Source organism: Arvicola amphibius, chromosome 4 (assembly GCF_903992535.2).
Source record: "Arvicola amphibius chromosome 4, mArvAmp1.2, whole genome shotgun sequence".
Lineage (NCBI taxonomy): Eukaryota > Metazoa > Chordata > Mammalia > Rodentia > Cricetidae > Arvicola > Arvicola amphibius.
In genome coordinates, this window is record NC_052050.1 from 68,559,373 (window position 1) to 68,578,885 (window position 19,513).

The following is a 19,513-nucleotide window of genomic DNA, read 5'->3' on the forward strand; positions in this document are numbered from 1 at the left end:
TCTGACCAACTCTAAAAAACAGACTAACATGAAATACGTAAAGAATTCCAGTTTCGGGGTGGGGGGGCAACATAATAAAACATGGCAGGGAGTCTGAATGTCACTGCTATATTCAGATTATCACGTTAACTGCAGGACTGAGACACGGTATCATTTAAGTGATAATGGTCTCTAAAGTCTCTTCAAATTTACTGTGCAGCAAGAAACAAACTGAAAAAAAAAAAAAAAAAACTCTGATTGGAGTTTTAAACTCTGCTCATCGCCTGAACCCTTGAAACCTGGGCAGAAATCAAATGCTGACTGACGTAACTGTTCTACCAGCTTCCACCGAAGCGCCATCCAGCAACCCTAGCCAATGGCTGACATCGACTCTCATCTGGCTGCCTTCACTGGGAACTGCAGGCCACTTTGCAGGAATTCCTAATCAGCTTAGCGTGTGATTAGAGAAGCAGCGGCCACGTCATCTTACACTGTCTCAAGTGCCAAAAACATCCAAAGCGGTTTTCTTTTAATAATTACATTTATTTACTGTGTGTATAAGCATGTGTGTAGGTGCACGAATGCCATGCACACATGTGGAGGTCAGAGAACAACCTGCAAGAATTCACTGTCCTACCATGCAGGTCCTGGGGACTGAACTCGGGTGGTCAGGCTTGGCGGCAGGCGCCCTCACTGAGGGAGCCTACCTTTCCATCCATCTTTCAAAGTTTGGAAAGAGTGGCGAACATGTGGCTGTGAAACAAAGCAATATATCATGATATCCTTGTATAATGAAGTCTGTACCACACAAACAATACATCACGATATCCTTGTATAATAAAGTCTGTACCACACACAAACAATACATCATGATATCCTTGTATAATAAAGTCTGTACCACACACAAACAATACATCATGATATCCTGTATAATGAAGTTTATACCACACACAAACAAAAATATGTTTGAAAATAGGCTATTTGGAAGTGGGTGGGACAGCCACACCTGTAGTACCAGCATTTGAGAATCCAACGACCAACTGTTCGAGGCCAGCCTAGGCTGTTCAGTAAGACCCCCATCTCAAAAATTAGAATAACAGAAAGAGGAAAACCAGCATTTGAACAGCAGCAAGTGATGAAAACCAGCAGTGCTGGGCCCCGTGAGACTTTAGTTCTGGTTTGTGGTCTTTCAAAAGGAACAGTGCTGCCAGAGGCACAATAAATGGAAAATAATAACTACAACAAAAAATATACAATAACGTTTAACTCACACTTCAGATACCTGATTGAATCTAGCTCTAAAGAACAGATTAAAAAATTATATACTCCTTGTTTGTGACATTTAGTTCCCAAAGCACCAAGGCAAAAGAGAGGGCCCCCTCTTGGTTAAGCGCCACTTGCCTGTGGCAGAATTTGCACAACATCATATAAAAGTCAAGCAAATAAAATGACAGAAGAAGCAGACTCCAATCACAGTGCTTTAGAAAATATAATCATTGGTGATCTTCAGAGAAGGCATGGCCTCATTCACATTCTGGTCTAAACGACGGTACTCCACCGTTTTAGAACACAAGCCATCACGCCACTTCCTGCTTTGAACCAGAAGGAAGATCTGAAATAAAACAAAGCAGTTAGACATGCCAAAGAGAAAACTTATCTGGTAGTGGTTTTGAAACAAGAGCAGGATCTTGCTTAGGCTTTGGGACACAAAACTAATTATCACAATAATAAAATGACACCCGTTTCCAGCTTGTGAACAAGGCTGCACGATGCTTCTCAGTGGACATAGGGTGGAGACCAGGAGACTACCTGCCCCCAAGTATCAGCACACAGCTCAGGTCAGTTAAGAAGGAACTTAACTGCCGTTTTCTGTCACTGGGTCACCAACACTCACAGCTGAAAGACATTCTGAAATTAACTGGTCCATGTTGTCATTTCTCAGGTAAGAAAATTAATGCCTCAACGAGGAAGACAGACAGCTTGAGTTACAAGGCAAGTCACTAGAACCACGCTCTTGAGAGCATCAAACATCGAGGAAGCTGTGCCTGAGCTCCTCTAGCATTCCGAAAGGCGCATCGCCCCCATCAGCTTATGCCTAGGTTATTAGGTTACTCCTTAACCCAGGAAAGCAATTTCAGCACAGACATGGTCATCATGAACCAAAACTTGGAATCATCTAACTGTCCAATAGGATCAGAGCACAATCAATTATGCAAATATAAAACCATATTTTTAAATAGTATGTTATGGTGCCTAAGTGGACAGGGAAACCTCATGAGACCTCAACCCTGCACAAAGAAATACAAGCAACTAAGAAATGTTGAGAACTGGAAAGAGCACACCAATTGCTTATTCAATACTAAACAGTCAGCTCTGAAAACATATACAAGTCAGGCAGTGGCACGTCTTTAATCCCAGCACTCAGGAGGCAGAGGCAGGCGGATTTCTGTGAGTTTGAGGCCAGTCTGGTCTAGAGATAATTCTAGAACAGTTAGGGCTGCACAAAGAAACCCTATCTCAAAAAACAAAACAAAAAACAAACAACAACAACAAAATTACAGCATGGGCTGGAGAGATGGCTCAGTGGTTAAGAGCACTGCCTGCTCTTCGAAGGTCCTGAGTTCAATTCCCAGCAACCACATGGTTGGTGGCTCACAACCATCTGTAATGAAATCTGGCGCCCTCTTCTGGCCTGCAGACATACATGCAGACAGAAAATTGAGAATCCATAATAATTAAATGAATAATAAATAAATGAATGAATGAATGAATGAATGAATGAATGCAGCATGCAGTCAAGTGGTGGTGGCGCACACCTTCAATCCCATCACTTGGGAGGCAGAGGCAGGTGGATCTCAGTGAGTTCAAGGCCAACCTGCTCTACACAGTGAGTTCCAGGACAGCCAGGGCTACACAGAGAAACCCCGTCTTGAGAAAGAAAAAAAATTACAGCATGCATGTATATTTGTGGACCAGAAATACACTAAAATATATTTTAATGCTCTGAGTAGCAGCTTAAATTTTCTTTTTTTTTCCCTAAAGTTTCTGAATTTTCTACATTAAACATATTGTTCTGGGCATCTGGTTTTTTTATGGCCAGATCCATTTATTTATTTATCTTACATACTTAATTACTTATTGCCAAAACCTTTGGAACTGGAGTTACAGGCCATGAACCTGTGGGTGGTGGGAACTGAAACCTAATCCTCTGCAAAACCAACCAATGCTCTTAATCACCGAGCCATCTCGCCATCCCTAGCTGTGTGTTTAGTTTGGAGACACACAGTTTTGCATACTCTAGTTTGTTCTTGAACAACAGTGGTCTGCCTGCCTCTACCTCTACCTCTACCTCCCAAGTATCAAGATGCCAAAATTACAAGCATGTACCTACCACTACACCTGGCTATATATTTATTTCCTCCTTTTTTGGTTGGGGGGGAACATGAGGGGCATGGTCTTAAATATATATCCCAAGCTAGCCTGACCCTCAATATGCAATGAGATGACAATGAATAACCTTGAATCTCTGATCCTCCTGATTCTCCTGTTTCTACAGAAGTGTGCTTTCATGCACAGGTTTATGTAGTGCTAGGAAGAGAGCCCAGGGCTTCATGGATGCTAAGAAAGCACTCTATCATTGGAGCCACATCCTCAGCCCAATCCTCGTACAACCAGAAAATAACATTACTGTCAAATCATTGTCAATACATAATAAATTAAAAGGAGTATTCAATTAGTATTCTTGCCCCACAAGTATTCCCACCAAACTATCATTACTAAATTAAGAAGTGCAAGACAGAAGAGGAGAGACAGGTGGATCTCTGAGTTCAAAGGTCAGCTTGATCTACACAGTGAGTACCATACAGCCAAGGCTATATAGTAAGACCCTGTCTGAAAAATAAGTAACTCACTAGACTTTGGCTTCATTCATTATGGGGGAAAAAAAACAAGTAATTTCCTAGAAGCACATGGAGCATTATCCCCAACTTGTCTAATGTACCAGAGCCACAGCTTCAATAGAAATGTTACCGTTTTATCACCACGGTCAACCCGACTGAAAGGAGTTACACAGTATGGCTGAGACAATGGAGCACTACAGAAGGGGCTAAAATCCCAACTCACCTTCCTTTTGTTGTGGTACGTTACATAAACAACAGCTGCACAGAAGGCAAAAATAAGGAGATGGAAGAAGAAATGGCTATCTTCTCTGTTTGGGGGCGGGAGCTTCACCACCTTCACTGAGTCCTCAAAGCCCCTGAAGTGCCTGTCCTCTCTGCTTATCTCTATGTTTATATTATCCTCCGGCTCCTCGTCCCTGGGGTTGGTGGTCCAGTCGTAGTCTGACTCTCCGTAGTCCCCATTGTCCAGAGCGTCTTTGGCTGTGGACGGGGAACTGTTGAGCGCCAGAAGATCCTCCTCCTCCATGCTGGGATCTTCATTGCTATCAGCCTCGTCCTGGGACACAGAAGGAGCAGTGGAGAGCGTGGGTGCCACAGAGGTGCCTCCATTTTTCTCTGTACTGGCTGGCGGAGAAGTGGTGCTGATCTGGGAAACAGAAGGTTCGGTGCTGTTTCCAGCTGTCAGTGCAACTGGAGGAGAAGTAGTGGGGTTGTGTGGCATGTTCTCTGGAGGATCTGAAAAACAAAAGCACCCCAACATTGCCAACTTTTTCTCTACTAAGAGAAAACAGCATTTATCAATGTTTTTACTAAGCATTTCTCTTCAGTATAATAAATTCCTCCAGCTTTCTCTTAATATCCAGTGAAGTCTCAATGGCCAGCATTCAATTACATTTCTTCTTGGTCAATTAATCTGAGGTAATAATTATTTTGCTCAGTAACAAATTGAACAAAGCAAAAAACTCACTGCGGCAGTCTGCTACTCAAAGAGCAAACATTTGATTTCAGGTCGGGCAAAGTCAGCACAGACAACCTACTGTTTCCCTTTACCAAAGAATGGATTTCAGCCAGTCTTGTCCAGGCTCCACTTCACCCCCACAGCAGAAAAAGAGGAGGCTAATCCTGGGTCAAGTGAGTCACAGAAATCACCTACACACACACACACACACACACACACACGCGCGCGCGCACGCGCGCACACAAGCTAGAACAAAGCACACTATGAGACAGGTACTTAGAAACTGCCTTTGCTAAAAACCACTGGCCCCTCAACTGGAGTCCAGAAAGTGACCAAGCTTAAAAGCCTTCATTTCTCTGTGTCCTGCTTCCCTCTGCAGGCAAGATAAGCACTCAGGACACATCTGTCTAGTCTGCATCATCCCCTTTACAGGCTGCAGAGAAATAAGCCGCTGCCCTAACCCTGCAGGCACTCAAGTCTGCTGAGCAGACCCTCCAAGGACAGAGCAGTGGCCCACTGGGGAGACTATGCACTCCGAAACAGAAGTGCATTCCCCAAACCACCATGTCTCCTCAAGCAATAGGATCTTCTCAAGCAATAGGATCTTCTGATCACCTTGCAAAAACAAACTAGAGACAAGAACCCCAGACCACACCCTGAACAGGATGCTCAATTATGTGCAATCTGCTCCTTCCCTGCCCCATGCATAAACTTAAAAGGTTTTAGGATCCCGAAAAGAGGACTTTGGAGTCACTGTGCCCGTTTCTTGGTTTCTACCTCTTCCCAGTATGACCACATTAATTCTCTCCTTTTCACTAGTCCTTGATCTAATTTGCATATTGGGGATAGGTGGCAGAGCCTAGTTTGCCAGGGCAGCCAGAGAGTCCAAGCTTTTACTCTAAAAATTCCTGTTTCAAGCACACAAGGCTACAGACATGTTGTTGACAGCATTTCTAAGTCATACTTGAAGATTCTTCAAAAACAAAAAATAAAAAATAAATAAAATTAAATAAATAAATAAATAAATAAATAAAACACCAAAATTCTAAGGGATAGGAACCAGAAACTAGAACTTGCAAGCTAAGTTACAGCCTATTTTAAAGAAGGCAGCCACCAGGTGGAAAATGAACCCAAATGCTTGCACAATCTTACAGCCTGTGCCTCTACTTCCTTAGGGAGGTCTGCTAAAGTACAGCTAAGACTTCCAGAAGGAACTCCACACAGTAGAAAGAACCAATGCGCTCTAGTCCAGAGGACAGCTGCTGAAGCTGAACAGGCCAGTCTCTAGCTGAATGTCACCTATGCTGAAGAACTTTGGGGCCACCTTTAATTACTCTTCAAACAAACATACCTTGTTATATGTGCTCTAAACCTTCAGCCTTATAAAGACAAGTCCCAGGCCTTCACAAATATGCCCACGCACAGAAAACAACTGTTCATATGAATACTGTCTCTTTTAAGTAACACAGTTGACATCTACTTTGTACACAGAAAAGGGGACGACAGGGTCTTAACAGGACAGAAGTCTCCCAGAAAAATACTTTCTAACAACAAAAATCGTTTCAAAAGACAGTAGGATTAGGGATGTAGCCTAGTATATGTGGGGCACTAGGTTTGATTCCTAGCATCAGAAAAATAAATATTAAGATAGTAAATTAGAGCCAAGCATAGCAACACACACGTGCAATGCCAGCATGGAGCATAGGAGGCAGGAGGCTCTGGAGTTAAAGGTCACCCTTAGTCTACACAGTTAGATTGAGGGTACCCTGGGCTATATGAGACCCTGTCTCCAAAACAAACAAACAAGTCAGTCTTCCTGTCTAACTTTTTGGAGTGTCTCTCAAGGACCTGAACTGGGACGGGCAGGGGTGACTACACAGAAACCCTCACTGGGTCTGGGGATCTCCTCAGGCATCCCTGTTGGTATAACAGAAACCTGATTCCTTCTAAACACACTGGTCCTGCAGCCCTCCTACCCCACAGCTGGCTTCTCTCCCACAGCCTTGCAGATTGGAGGAGGGGTGCAACCCTCTACAGCACACGATTTTCCCATTCTTCTCCAGAAATGCCACTGGTTTGGAGGCACACATCTCCCTATCACCAACTCCTAGAAGGCCCTTCATTCTAAGACTTCAGCTGCTAATTACAGGGTCCTCACTCAGCCAAAGAGCTCCTATCTGGATTTCAAAATCCACAACCTCTCTTCTGCTGAGTCAGCCCAACCTACCCATGGCCTCTGGGCCCACTATGACCTGCTCGCCCCCACACCCTCTGCAGCTCGCTGCTTCAGGGAATGCTGGTCGCTTTCTGATTCATCCGCTGGTCTTCTCAATCCATTAAGGCTTAAACACCCACCCTCCCTTTTTCAGGCCCTGGTGGCCACCACCAAATCTTACCGATAAAAATCTCTTCTCCTAACAAGGTTCAGTGCTGTGGCCAACCACTCTAATCCCTCTCGTAGCAATGCCCAGTTGCCTTTGCGCTCACACACTGCCTCATTCATCTGGCAAGGGCGTCTGTCCCCAAGTGCACCACGTAGCTGCCCACAGCTTTCATTTCATCTGAAATTCAATGTGGAAGCTTCTACACTGTGCTTAACACTAAGTGCTTATTCTGTAATTTCCTAGTCCATTTCCTTCCTGCTCCCTGAAGCGTCCTCACATTTCCAACACCTTCTCTGGTACTCCCCACTCCCCCTCCACCTGGTGGCAACCACTGTCTAACTTCTCTCAGAAAAATGATTATCCGAAGAGAACTTCCACAAACCATCAGAACGCTGCTCATTCAGCCACTACAGGTGAGCAGCCTCCTCTGCCACACGTTCCTCCATGCTCCAGCTCATTGCAGGGAAGCAGCGATGCACCAGGTAGCCACAGACAGAACCTTCTGGAATAACAGGCACTAACGCTGCCTCCTGTCAAGTCTCCTCAGGTTCTCTACCCCAGCAACAGTAAGGAAGGATGGACCCAGCTGTGTGAGGCAAGGTCCTGGGTTCAACCCCCAACACACCTGGAACTTAGGAAGAGCACGTCGGGAGCTGCTGCTGTTTACGCTGCAAGACCGACAAGATGTGTAAAGTCCACCAGTGTAATCCACACACTATCAAGGCAGAGGAACCCACGGGGAACTTTTACACCTTAAAAATTAACTCAGCATAAGTCATGCAAAATATAAAAATTAAAGGATAAAACTAGAAAAAGACAAAGGAGAAAAGTCTTTGATATCTGGAGCTGGGAAAAGAGTTCACCCAAAAAGTAAAAGCTCAATGCATTAAAGGGAAAACTGGCAACTGCTAGTCTCCAAAAGGCAAATTTTTTGCTCTGTCAGAGTCTCACAAGATAAAAAGACAGCTACTTGCAAGTCCCATACCCAACAAAGTATGTGTTCCTAAAATAAAGAACTCTCAAAATTCAAAAGGAAGCAAACTTGGATCTAACTAGAACAAAAGACATGGTGGAAACAGAGGACCCTGAATTCCTCTGGCCTCCATTCACACTCTGGCACCCCACCCCCCACCCCACCCTACACACACACACACACACACACACACACATATAAATGCCCATACCTAGCACCAAGCATAAGATGTGAAGGTTTTCACTTCCATGCAATGGCTACTCCAAGCAACCATCCTCTCAGCTTTGCAAGCGACCAGCCTATCTCCACTCCAACCCCACTGCCATCCTGTAGAAACTTACACAAGTTTCTACACATTCTTTTTTTCTTTTTTCTTTTTTTTTTTTTTTGGTTTTTCAAGACAGGGTTTCTCTGCAGCTTTTTTTAGAGCCTGTCCTGGAACTAGCTCTTGTAGACCAGGCTGACCTCGAACTCACAGAGATCCGCCTGCCTCTGCCTCCCAAGTGCTGGGATTAAAGGCGTGCGCCACCACCGCCCAGCTCTACACATTCTTCTACTTAAAACTTCCTTTAGCGGGCTCGAGAGATGGCTCAGAGGTTAAGATGACACATTGCTTTCCAAAGGAACAGATTTCTGTTCCCAACACCCCTACAGGATGGCTCACAACCACCTGCAACTCAACAATGTTCTGCCCTCCGCTGGCACCCATCATACATGCCCACAGACAGCAGGCAGGCAGGCCGACTAACACAGCACACAATTTTTTCAACCCTTTAGGCTCCCCTTTCTTGAAAATGCCAGTCTTAGTAACTGTCTACAAGATCCGATTGGAGGGACAGAGAAGTGGCTCGGCAAGTAAGGGAGTCTGTACTTTCGAACTCACACGGTGGAAGCAAGAACTCCCCAGTCCTACACACACACACACACACACACACACAGAGAGAGAGAGAGAGAGAGAGAGAGAGAGAGAGAGAGAGAGAGAGAGAGAGAGAGAGAGAGAGAGAGAGAGAGAAATGTAAAGAAATGTATTTAAAAAAACCAACAACCTGATCTTCCCTTTGGCCACTTCCTAATCTCCCTAACTGCTCCCCATACCACCTTCTGAAAAGTTCACACCACTCAGAGAGCAAACACTAACCGCACTCACATCCGACCTGATCTCATCACAATGCACACTACACACCCTAAGAGCATCTCTACACCACTGTGCCTCCTCAAAGGCCCTTCCCTCAATCCGTCAGGCGGGCTCCCTCCTCATTGGTGAATGCCTACACTACGCACCCAGGAAGCCAGGACATAAAATGTGGAAGAAACACACCAGTATAGCGCAGGAAAACAAGCCAAGGCTTTACCTGGACCACCTGATGCAAAGATGAGTCGATCTACTCAGATAGAGAACTCAGGACCAGGGAAGTCAGTCAGCTCCGACCTCACGGACTTCATGTCTGAGCTTCACAAACACAGGTATCACTGAGATGACTAAATGTCCCTTATGGACCCCATCCAAATTGGTACTGTCCCTAGTTTAAAGGCAACAGGAGTAGGTGTAGGTGTGTGTGTGAGAGAGACACACACACACACAAACTTAGGAGTGGGGGGTGGTATGTGTGACACACACCTAGGTGCAGTACCCACAGAGGCCAGGGGTGTCAGATCCCTCCTAGAGATGCCGTTAGGTGATTAAATAATCAAAAGCAATTATGTCTGCATCCACCGGGAAATCATCATTATATTCTACAATGATAAAAGAGCCTTGGAAACGCCAGTCCTTCCCCACAAACTCCAAAATCCTCCTGGTAGGGAAGTCAGCTGCCTGTCTTCAGTGTTGCTGAGAAAACAGAGTACGCAGCCTAGCACTGAAATAAAGGAATTAGTGATTGACTGGACCGTTCCCCTTGGCAAAGAAAACTAACCCTGGTCACGCTATTTTTCATCTAAAAAAAAAAAAAAAAAAAAACAAAACAAAAGCAAAAACAAAAAACTCAACAAGGATTTGGGGAGAGAATGATGGCATCTTGGACGGAATGAAAAACATAACTACTCAAATAATGCTTAACTATTAAGTTCTTAACAGTAGGGTTTTCCACTAAATCTCTGCCACAGTTTACAGATTTCCTTCTCAATAAAGGCTTTTATATCCTGATTTATGTTGTAACATCTGCAAAAACTTCTGTCTCAAATACTACAGATCCATTGGAACGAGGCAAAGGTGTTCTAGTTAAATCTCAAGGCAAGAAGGGGTATCACTACTGACAAAGACTCTCCTTTGTTTCTAAACTCCGCTCCTCCTCCCAAGACCCTCAGCAGTCCAGAGTCCCTGGACTCCGCCTCTGTCAACAGCCCCAGAACAACCCGGACCTCAGAGATGGAACCCACAAATAGTTGCCCCCCCCCCCCACCTTTCACTCTGAAATAATCAGTTCAGTCCGGGCACTGGGTCACTGACGCTATCTTTACCTCTGACCTCACCTTTTCCAGGAGAAAACAAAACAAAAACTTGCCTAGCCTTGCTTGCCCCCCAACTTCAAGCCTCTCTCTAGACGACATCGCTCTCCCCAACCCCGGCCATCACTTCAGGCTGTCTCCCAACCAATCCGCAAGACCTCCGAACGCCCCATTCTCAAGCACTGTGGGGACCTCCCGCCCCCACCCCGCGCGCTCTTCCTCCAAGGAGCGTACTCTTTGAGACTCTGTCCACGCCACGGCCACCACCCGTCCCCGCCCACCCACTCGGGAGCTCGAATCTCACGACCCCACTTCTCGGGCCTGGGGAGACCGCACTGGGAGCGGTCCAGACGCCCGGGCCCAGCTCCGGCCGCGGGAACTCGGCGGGTGAGAACCGGCGTGAGTCGGCGGCGCTCGGTCCCCACTGAGCCCAGCCCGCACCCTCGCCGCCACCCCGCGTCCATTACCAGAGCTCAGGACGGGCGCGAGCAGCAACGCCAGCACCAGCGACCGCGCCAGCGCGCCGAGGCCCCGGGTGCCCGGCCGGGGAAGCATCTTCTCTCGCGCAGACCGGCTCATTCTGCCCAGGGCGGCGGCAGCCATAACGGACTCGGCCCCGAGCCTGCGCTGTTGCTAGGTTCTGCGTGGTGACGTCAGGTACACGTCTGAAGGCGCGCGCCCGAAGCAACTACGTCCCTACGTAATGACGCAACATCCCTGAAGCTGGAGGGAACGAGAAGGGTATCCCAGAAGGATAGCAGAGGGACTCTGAGAAAGATGGCTTATTTTTAACTGCTTCTTGTCGTTGCCATCGTCGTCTCTGAGATTTATTTTAGGGGCTGGAGAGGTGGCTCATCTGTTTTGAGAGTTAACTGATCCTCCAGAGGACCTGGGTTCTATTCCCAGCACCCATACTGCTGGCAAAACACCCAGACACATAGTTAAATAGGGTTTTTTTTAATATTGTATGTATGGGCCTGAGAGATGGTTCAGCTGTTGAGAGCACTTACTACTCTTGCAGAGAACTGGGTTCCCAGCACCCAGGTTAGGCAGTTCACAACTGCCCCCAACGCCAAGGGATCTGACCCCCTCTTCTGTCCTCCACAGGCACTACGCACTTCACGCCTGAACTAAAAATAAATCTTAATTTGCTTTTGCAAAATAGGGTTTCTCTGTATTAGTACCCTCACGAGTTCCCTCGTTTTTTCACACTCCATCTGTTATGAATGTCAGGTGTCAATACACGGTCTTGTCCATATCAAATGAAGCCGTCTCACTGGTGGAAAACATGCAGGCTAATCTAAAAAAAAAAAACCAAAAAACAAAAAAAAAACTGTATAATTGCACAAACCCATTACAGTTACATTGTGTTTTGGTCATTCAAATAGTCTTCATCTTCAAGTTCCTGACGCTTTTAGAAATGCCCTTTCTCAGCCGGGCGGTGGTGACTCACGCCTTTAATCCCCGCACTCGGGAGGCAGAGGCAGGTGGATCTCCATGAGTTTGAGGCCAGCCTGGTCTACAAGAGCTAGTTCCAGGACAGGCTCCAAAGCTACAGAGAGACCCTGTCTCGAAAAATTAAAAAAAAAAAAAAAGGAAAAAGGAAAAAAGAAGTGCCCTATCTCAGAAAAAGAAGGGAAAACAACTGATGTACTTCCAGAAGTATTTAACAATAATTTATTAGATATTCCCAGTGATATCGAAGATGTAAATAACTGGTTTGACAATTCTACTGACAGTGAAATTATTAGACCTGTAAGGACGCACAAGGTGACAGTGCTTCCGAAAGACCCCTACACTGAGGAAGCTACGGATAATTGTTGGTCTGGAACTGACACACCACCACACTCACAGATGTGTGAAGGTCATGCTGGGGTCACTACATGTCTGTCCCAGTGTTACTCTGTACTCTCTGTGACCAATTTCTTTTTTGGTGGTGAATTGTTTGAGATGCTGTACAAAGAGCCGTTCAACTCTCAGGTTCAAACTGCAATGAACACAAAACACCATCTAAAACGCTCAAGTGGTTTCCAGTTACACAGAAGAACATCAGGAAATTCCTTGGCCTAATCTGATGGATCAAACAAGAAAAGATAGTTCGAAAGACTAGGTTAATATAGGTTAATAGCGAGTCATCGTTAATAGTCAAGCTTGTAGTCATGTTAGTTAGATTTTCTAGATTTATAGAGATATATTTCAGTTAGCTAGGCATTCTTTAAGTCTTTCAGAATATGGCATTTAAATGTTTTAATAACTTAAGACAGTGAGACATGTCTGCTCCTGGCAGCACCAGCTACTTTAAGAGGAAGATGGGCATTGAAGAGGCTCCTTATGGAGTTTGCTAGCCATTTGGGCAAGAAACTGCTCTTGCCTGGACTGCTTCACTGGACATGCAGGACCTGCAGAGAAATGACTGCTGAACTTGCCTAAAGGTGAGATGATCCTTCAGGGCTCCTACTTCATAAAAGAGTCTGTAAGACATTCTGCAGAATACAGAAAAAAGTGACTGAACTGTCTTTAAATTTTCCTGCTTTGTGAAAAAGTCTGCTGGATACTATGGGCCTGTAGGCTGAAGATGGATGCCCCAACGGTATAGAAGAACTTTGGGTAACTGTCCAGGCAGCAAGATGTCTCTGTCATTTCTAGAGTTTTGGAAGTTGCTTACAATGCACTTTCTGTTTACTAGGTAATATTATATCCTTCTGGAGTCTTTGATGGAGTTGAAGAATAGATAGTTATAGTTTTCCTTAATTATGATAAAAGATAAAGTATATATAAATATTGTGACTGTAATTCTTGCTTGATAACTGTTTTGTTATATGTAATTTTACTATGTTAAAGTTAAAGCCTTCCTTTTTGTTTAAACAGAAAGGGGGAAATGGTATAGTAGTTCCTTCTTTCATCTGTGTGTCCTTTCATTGGGTAATAAAGAAACTGCCTTGGCCTAGTTGATAGGGTGGAACTTAGGTAGACAGAGAAGATAGAACTGAATGCTGGGAAGAAGGGCAAAGTGAGAGAAGCCATGGATCTTCTGACTGAGACGGACGCTGATTAGAATCTTGCCAGTAAGCCACAGTCATGTGGCGATACACAGATTAATAGAAATGGGTTATATTAAGATGTAAAAATTAGCCAATAAGAAACTAGAGCTAATGGGCCAAGCAGTGTTTTAATGAATACAGTTTCTGTGTGGTTATTTCAGGTGTAAGCTAGCCAGGCGGTGGAATAAACAAGCTGCCCCTCCTTACAACATGTCACCCAGGGAAAAAGAAGTGAATCTAGATACTTACGTAAACTTTGTTAAGATGGGCATGGTGGTGCACATCTTTAATCCCAGCACTCCGGAGGGAAGGCAGGCGAATCTCTGTGAGTACAAGACCAGCCTGATCTACGAAGTGAGTTCCAGGACAGCCAAATATAGAGTAACTCTGTCTCAAAAAATTTTTTTTGTTTGGTCCCTCTTCATAGAGGAAAATGTTTTACGCAGTACCATACATTAAAAAAAAACTAGGAACTTCAATTGTTTAGTTGTTTAATTGTTTTTGTAAATAAAAATATTATAATTATTGAAAAACAACACCTAAAGTGCACTATGATCTGTAATTATGATGACTTAAATCATGTGCAATTTGCCCAAAAATGTACCATCCCTAGTGTATGTCTTAGCTATTTCTATGTGGCACTCAATGTGTCAAAGGCATGCGCCACCATGCCCAGCAAAAACTGAATGTTAAAATTGTGTGTAAGAAGCTGGAGACATGGCTCAGAGGTTAGAAGCACTGGCCGCTCTTCCAGAGGTCCAGAGTTCAAGTCCCAGCAACCACATGGTGGCTCACAACCATTATAAGATCTGGTACCCTCTTCTGGCCTGCAGGAATACATGCAGACAGAACATTGTATATGAAGGGGAAGCCTAGCCAAAAACCTTGTTTTGTAAGGCGTGTCCCCCTTGGTCTAAAGGCGTGTCCCCCTTGGTCTAAAGGCGTGTCCCTCTTAGGCATGTCCCCCTTAGGCGTGTCCCCCTTAGGCTAATATTGACTTATAAAATCTTGCGGGCCTGCGGCCCGCCTGCTCTTTGTTTTCCTGCGCTCCTCGCTGGAACCTTGGATTTGTAAGTTCCCTTTCCTTTCTTTTATTAAAACTGATATATATATATTAAAGCTTGTCTGGTGAATCATAACTGCCGATCAACCACGCACCTACATTTGGCGTCCAACTAGGGCATTTGGGAGCCTTCAGCTCCAGTTCCCACACTGCGTGGCAGGGATTCGGCCTTGGGCTCTTGATTGCTTCAGAGCAGTTTCCCAGACTAGCCTGTCCCAGCCCCCGCTTGTACGGAGCAAGGACGTGTGTGTGCGGGTGACTCAGTCCGAGCTCGCTAACCCCTCAGGCAGCACCAGTCCCGGCTGAGTTCGGCCTGGGCCCTGACCTGCCGGAGACTAGCGGTTACTGCCGGAGTCCCAACATTCGAGCTCCGCTGGTACTGCAGACTCGGTTTGGCCGAGCGGTTATTGCCCTAGCGACCTACTGGCAGGGAACGGTCATTTCAGGTAAAATTTCTTTTGATTAAAAAAAAAAAAAAGTCTGACCATATCACCGTTGAAAGCTTCTGCAATCTATTTAATTGTACTATGGTAGGAAATATTACAGGATACATATGATATTCCCATAACTTGGATGTTTATAGGGCTTGCAATTTTTCTCGTATTTGGTTTCTCCTTACATGGTTTGAAAATAGAAAAATGATAAAGTCCTTACAGAATGAAACCAGGATTCTTAGGACAGAGGTTGAATGCTTAAGAAAGGGCACAACTGTTTTGAGTGACAACTTTAAGTCGGTCGAGGTATTTGCAAAAACAATTCAGACTGACACCAAGAAAGAGTTGAAGGTCTCAAGGAAGGGAATAGGGCTTTGTCTGATATGACTCGGTCAAATGAGCAAAATTTAGAAAAACTACAGTCTGATATTAAGGAGAGGACTCATTGCTGCGGAGGGAGAGAACAGCTGATTTGGATTCGTAAACTTCAGTCCCTGTCTGAAACATTATCAGAGAGAATTAAAACTGCTGAATGTGAAAATCGGATTTTGTCTAAAGGATATGACAGATTGGCTGACAGATTGTCAATACAAGAAGGCACAATTCATGCCATGAAAATTCTATCCAAGGATGAGATACTAACTCTACTGGACAAACTTCATGTTTTGGACTCCTCCATGAAGGCCTTGGAGCATAATTCTGGACAGGAGATCCAGGCCTTACAGAAGGCAATAGTAAGCAGATTAGAAAAGATTGAGGAAATTATAGAACAGGAGCAAACGGTACAAAGGCGAAATTTAACTCCGTCAATGAGTAAAACTCTCCGGGATAATTTCCATAAAGTTCTACCTGCCTTTCCAATAGTAACGTCAGAAAAGGTGACTGGTTCCAAAAACCCTAAAGTCATCAAGGATATACATGGGAACCCGTCCGTATGAATGATCTCAAAGAAATTAAACAAGCTATTATGAACTTTGGGCTACATTCGTCCTTTGTTAGAGAGATGCTCAAAACTTGGTCTATAAGCAATAAGGCAACGCCCCATGATTGGGTACAATTAGTATCAGCTGTTCTAGAGAGTGGGTCACAATTAAATTGGAAATGCATGTTCAGACAAGAGGGCTAAACTTTAGAACAGCAGGAAAGAGCAAAGGGAATTGAGATCTCCCTAGATCAAATTCCTAGGTGAAGGACTTTTCTCCGATTCCTCTGGAACAAGCGAATTATGATGAACACACCTTATCCATATGTACTTACAGCAGCTTTAAAGGCTTGGGACAGGGTTCTAAGACCCCGGACAGAGACTGGAATCATATATCAGAGTTAAACAGGGTCAGAGAGAACCCTTTAGTGATTTTTTTACAAAGGCTAACTAAAGCTGTACAGATAGGGATATCTGACCCAGAAGCAAGACGTATAATAATTGAATCTTTTGCTTATGAGAATGCCAATGTGGAGTGTAAAAGGATCCTGGGGCCTTTAAAGATGAGATCAGCGCCCTTGGGACGAATGGGTCTTACATACAATGAATGTTGAATCATTTGACTATTGCACTGAAGCATGGGTCGAAAGAAGCAATTTCTAATGCAAAAAGGAGGCATCAAGTTACCAAATGTTTTAAACTTGTGGCAAGATGGGACATATTAAAAGGAATTGCAGACAACGGATTTTCAGAAATAATAATAATAATAATAACAACAACAATAATAATAATAAACAATAATAATAATAATGCCTCTTCTAGAAAATAACAGACGTAGGAGGACTCAGCCTTCAGGTATATGTAGGAGATGTGGAAAAGGCAGACACTGGACAAATGAGTGCAGGTCAACAGAGATAGACAAGGCAACCTGTTGCCACTGGAAACTCAATGGGGGGCCTCTCGCAGGCCCCCATGGCGAATGTGGTCCAGTCATTTCCAGTTACTGCCGAGAACATGCCTCGTCAAGAAAATTAGAAAGCCCCATGCCTGCTGTTAAAAGCAAAAATGGCCTGAAAGATGAGTTACGTGTATTTTGGCAGACTTTTATAATGAACAAAGACCAAAGTTAAGAGTGTGTTAAATGGCATTTTTATTACTGGCCTACTGGACACAGGTGCGGATGTAAGTATCATTACTCCAGAATCTTGGCATCCGTATTGGCCTCTTCAGGATGTAAATGTTCAGTTCCTGGGAATTGGAACCCTATCTCAAGTAAGGCAGAGCACGAGATGGGTTGTGAATGCATAGGGCCAGAAGGACAAATAGGAAAATTAAGGCCATATGTAGCCAATATTGCAGTGAATTTATGGGGCCGTGAACTGTTGCAGCAATGGAATACCCAAATTAACATTCCTGCTGCTTCTAGAGCCTCTATCACCGAGGGAAATATTAAAAGATATTACAGAAGGGCGGAAACCGGCTGTTCGGGCTGTACAAGAATGCAAAGCAATTGATGGCCCTTCAGAGATACGAACAGCACTGCCTCTAAAATGGTTGACTGAGAAACCAATATGGACAAAGCAATGGCCATTAGCTGAGGAAAAGTTGCAGGCTTTAGAACAGCTGGTACAAGAGCAATTAGATGCTCGACATATAGAAGAATCTACCAGCCCTTGGAATTCTCCTGTATTTGTTGTTAAGAAAAAATCTGGTAAGTGGAGAATTGGTGACAGATCTCAGGGCTATCAATAAGGTTATTCAACCTATGGGCTCTCTGCAATCTGGAATTCCTCTGCCATCTTTATTACCAAAAGGATGGCCTCTCATAGTAATTGATTTAAAGGATTGTTTCTTCACTATACCTTTACAAGAAAAAGACAGAGAAAAGTTTGCCTTCACAGTGCCTACTTATAATAACTCTCAACCTACAAGGAGATACCAGTGGACCGTCCTCCCACAGGGCAATGTTGAACTCTCCCACCCTGTGCCAATATTTTGTAAATCAACCATTGCAAATAATACGCAAGCAATTCCCAAGTCAATAATTTATCATTACATGATGATATTCTGTTATCTGATTCAAACATGGCTACTTTAGAAAGACTGTTTGAAGAAGTAAAAATACTTTTACCTAAATGGGGATTGCAGATTGCTCCTGAAAAATTCAGAGAGGAGATTCTGTTAATTATCTAGGTTATAAAATAGGTTTACAAAAAATTAAGACACAAAAAGCACAAATTAGGAGAGATCGGTTTACGACTCTCAATGACTTCAAAGGTTGTTAGGAGACATTTCCAGCTTACGACCAGCTGTTGGCATAACACCTGATATGATAATTCATTTAAATAAAACCTTGGATGGTGAAAAAGACTTAAACAGTCCCAGAGAATTAACAGCTGAAGCAGAAAAGGAGCTGAGAATGATTGAAGAGAAATTACAAGAGACACATGTGGACAGGGTGAATCCAGAGCTCAGTTGTATTCTCGTCATATTGCCTTCCAAAATTTCTCCTACAGGAATTTTAATGCAGAGAGATGATATTATCTTAGAATGGATCTTTTTACCACATAAACCAAGTAAGAAAATAAAAACTTATGTGGAAAAAGTCTCTGAATTAATTATAAAAGGCAATTGAGACTTCGTCAACTAGCAGGCATAGACCCCGCAGAAATTATAGTTCCTTTCACTGCTGATGAACTAAAAAAATTGTGGGAAGATAACGAACCATGGCAAAGAGCTTGCGCTAATTTTTGGGAGAAATCAATAACAACTATACGAAAAGCAAGAGGCTTAACTTTATAAAGAGAACTTCTTGGATTCTCCCCCGATCATCCGTGATGCTCCAATAACTGGAGCACGTACATTTTATACTGATGCTAATAAATCAGGGAAAGCAGGTTACAAATCAGAAGATTTGAGTAAGGTGGAACAAAGCCCTTATGATTCTGTCCAGAAGGCAGAATTATATGCCATTCTTATGGTGGTAAGGGATTTTAAAGAACCGCTTAATATAGTTACTGATTCACAATATGCAGAAAGAGTAATCTTACATATTGAAACTGCTGAATTTATACCTGATGATACAGAACTAACCTCATTGTTTATCCAGGTACAAGACATGATCAGGAACAGGCTTTGCCCTATGTATATAACACACATCCGATCTCATACGGGTCTGCCAGGTCCCTCTAGCAAAGGTAATGCAGAAATTGATCAATTGTTGATTGGTAGTGTGCTGCAGGCCTCTGAATTTCATAAAAAACATCATGTCAATAGCAAAGGCTTGAAGAAAGAATTTTCTATTACATGGCAACAAGCTAAGGAAATTGTAAAAAGAAATGCCCCTACTTGCTCTTTTTATAACCAAACACCACTGCCTGCAGGGGCTATCCAAAGGGCACTCAAGGAATGAAAT

At 43.9% G+C, this 19,513-nt stretch overlaps 1 protein-coding gene across 1 annotated transcript; it reads right to left on the reverse strand.

Annotated features, from left to right (window-relative positions):
- Positions 1-501: 501 nt before the first annotated feature.
- On the reverse strand, positions 502-11,286 carry C4H5orf15 (chromosome 4 C5orf15 homolog). The gene is made up of 3 exons (XM_038328875.1): positions 11,106-11,286; positions 4,102-4,613; positions 502-1,591 (listed from the first exon to the last, which is right to left on the reverse strand). Exons 1-3 carry the CDS (start codon positions 11,239-11,241, stop codon positions 1,460-1,462), a joined length of 780 nt encoding a protein of 259 aa, XP_038184803.1. The 5' UTR covers positions 11,242-11,286; the 3' UTR covers positions 502-1,459.
- Positions 11,287-19,513: the final 8,227 nt, after the last annotated feature.

Excerpts from the sequence above, each read along its gene's own strand:
- C4H5orf15 (XM_038328875.1), bottom strand. The coding sequence starts at position 11,241 with ATGGCTGCCGCCGCCCTGGGCAGAATGAGCCGGTCTGCGCGAGAGAAG. Across the intron at positions 4,614-11,105 it reads CGCGCCCGTCCTGAGCTCTG|ATCCTCCAGAGAACATGCCA; the intron begins GTAATGGACGCG and ends TTTGTTTTTCAG. Across the intron at positions 1,592-4,101 it reads CGTACCACAACAAAAGGAAG|ATCTTCCTTCTGGTTCAAAG; the intron begins GTGAGTTGGGAT and ends GTTTTATTTCAG.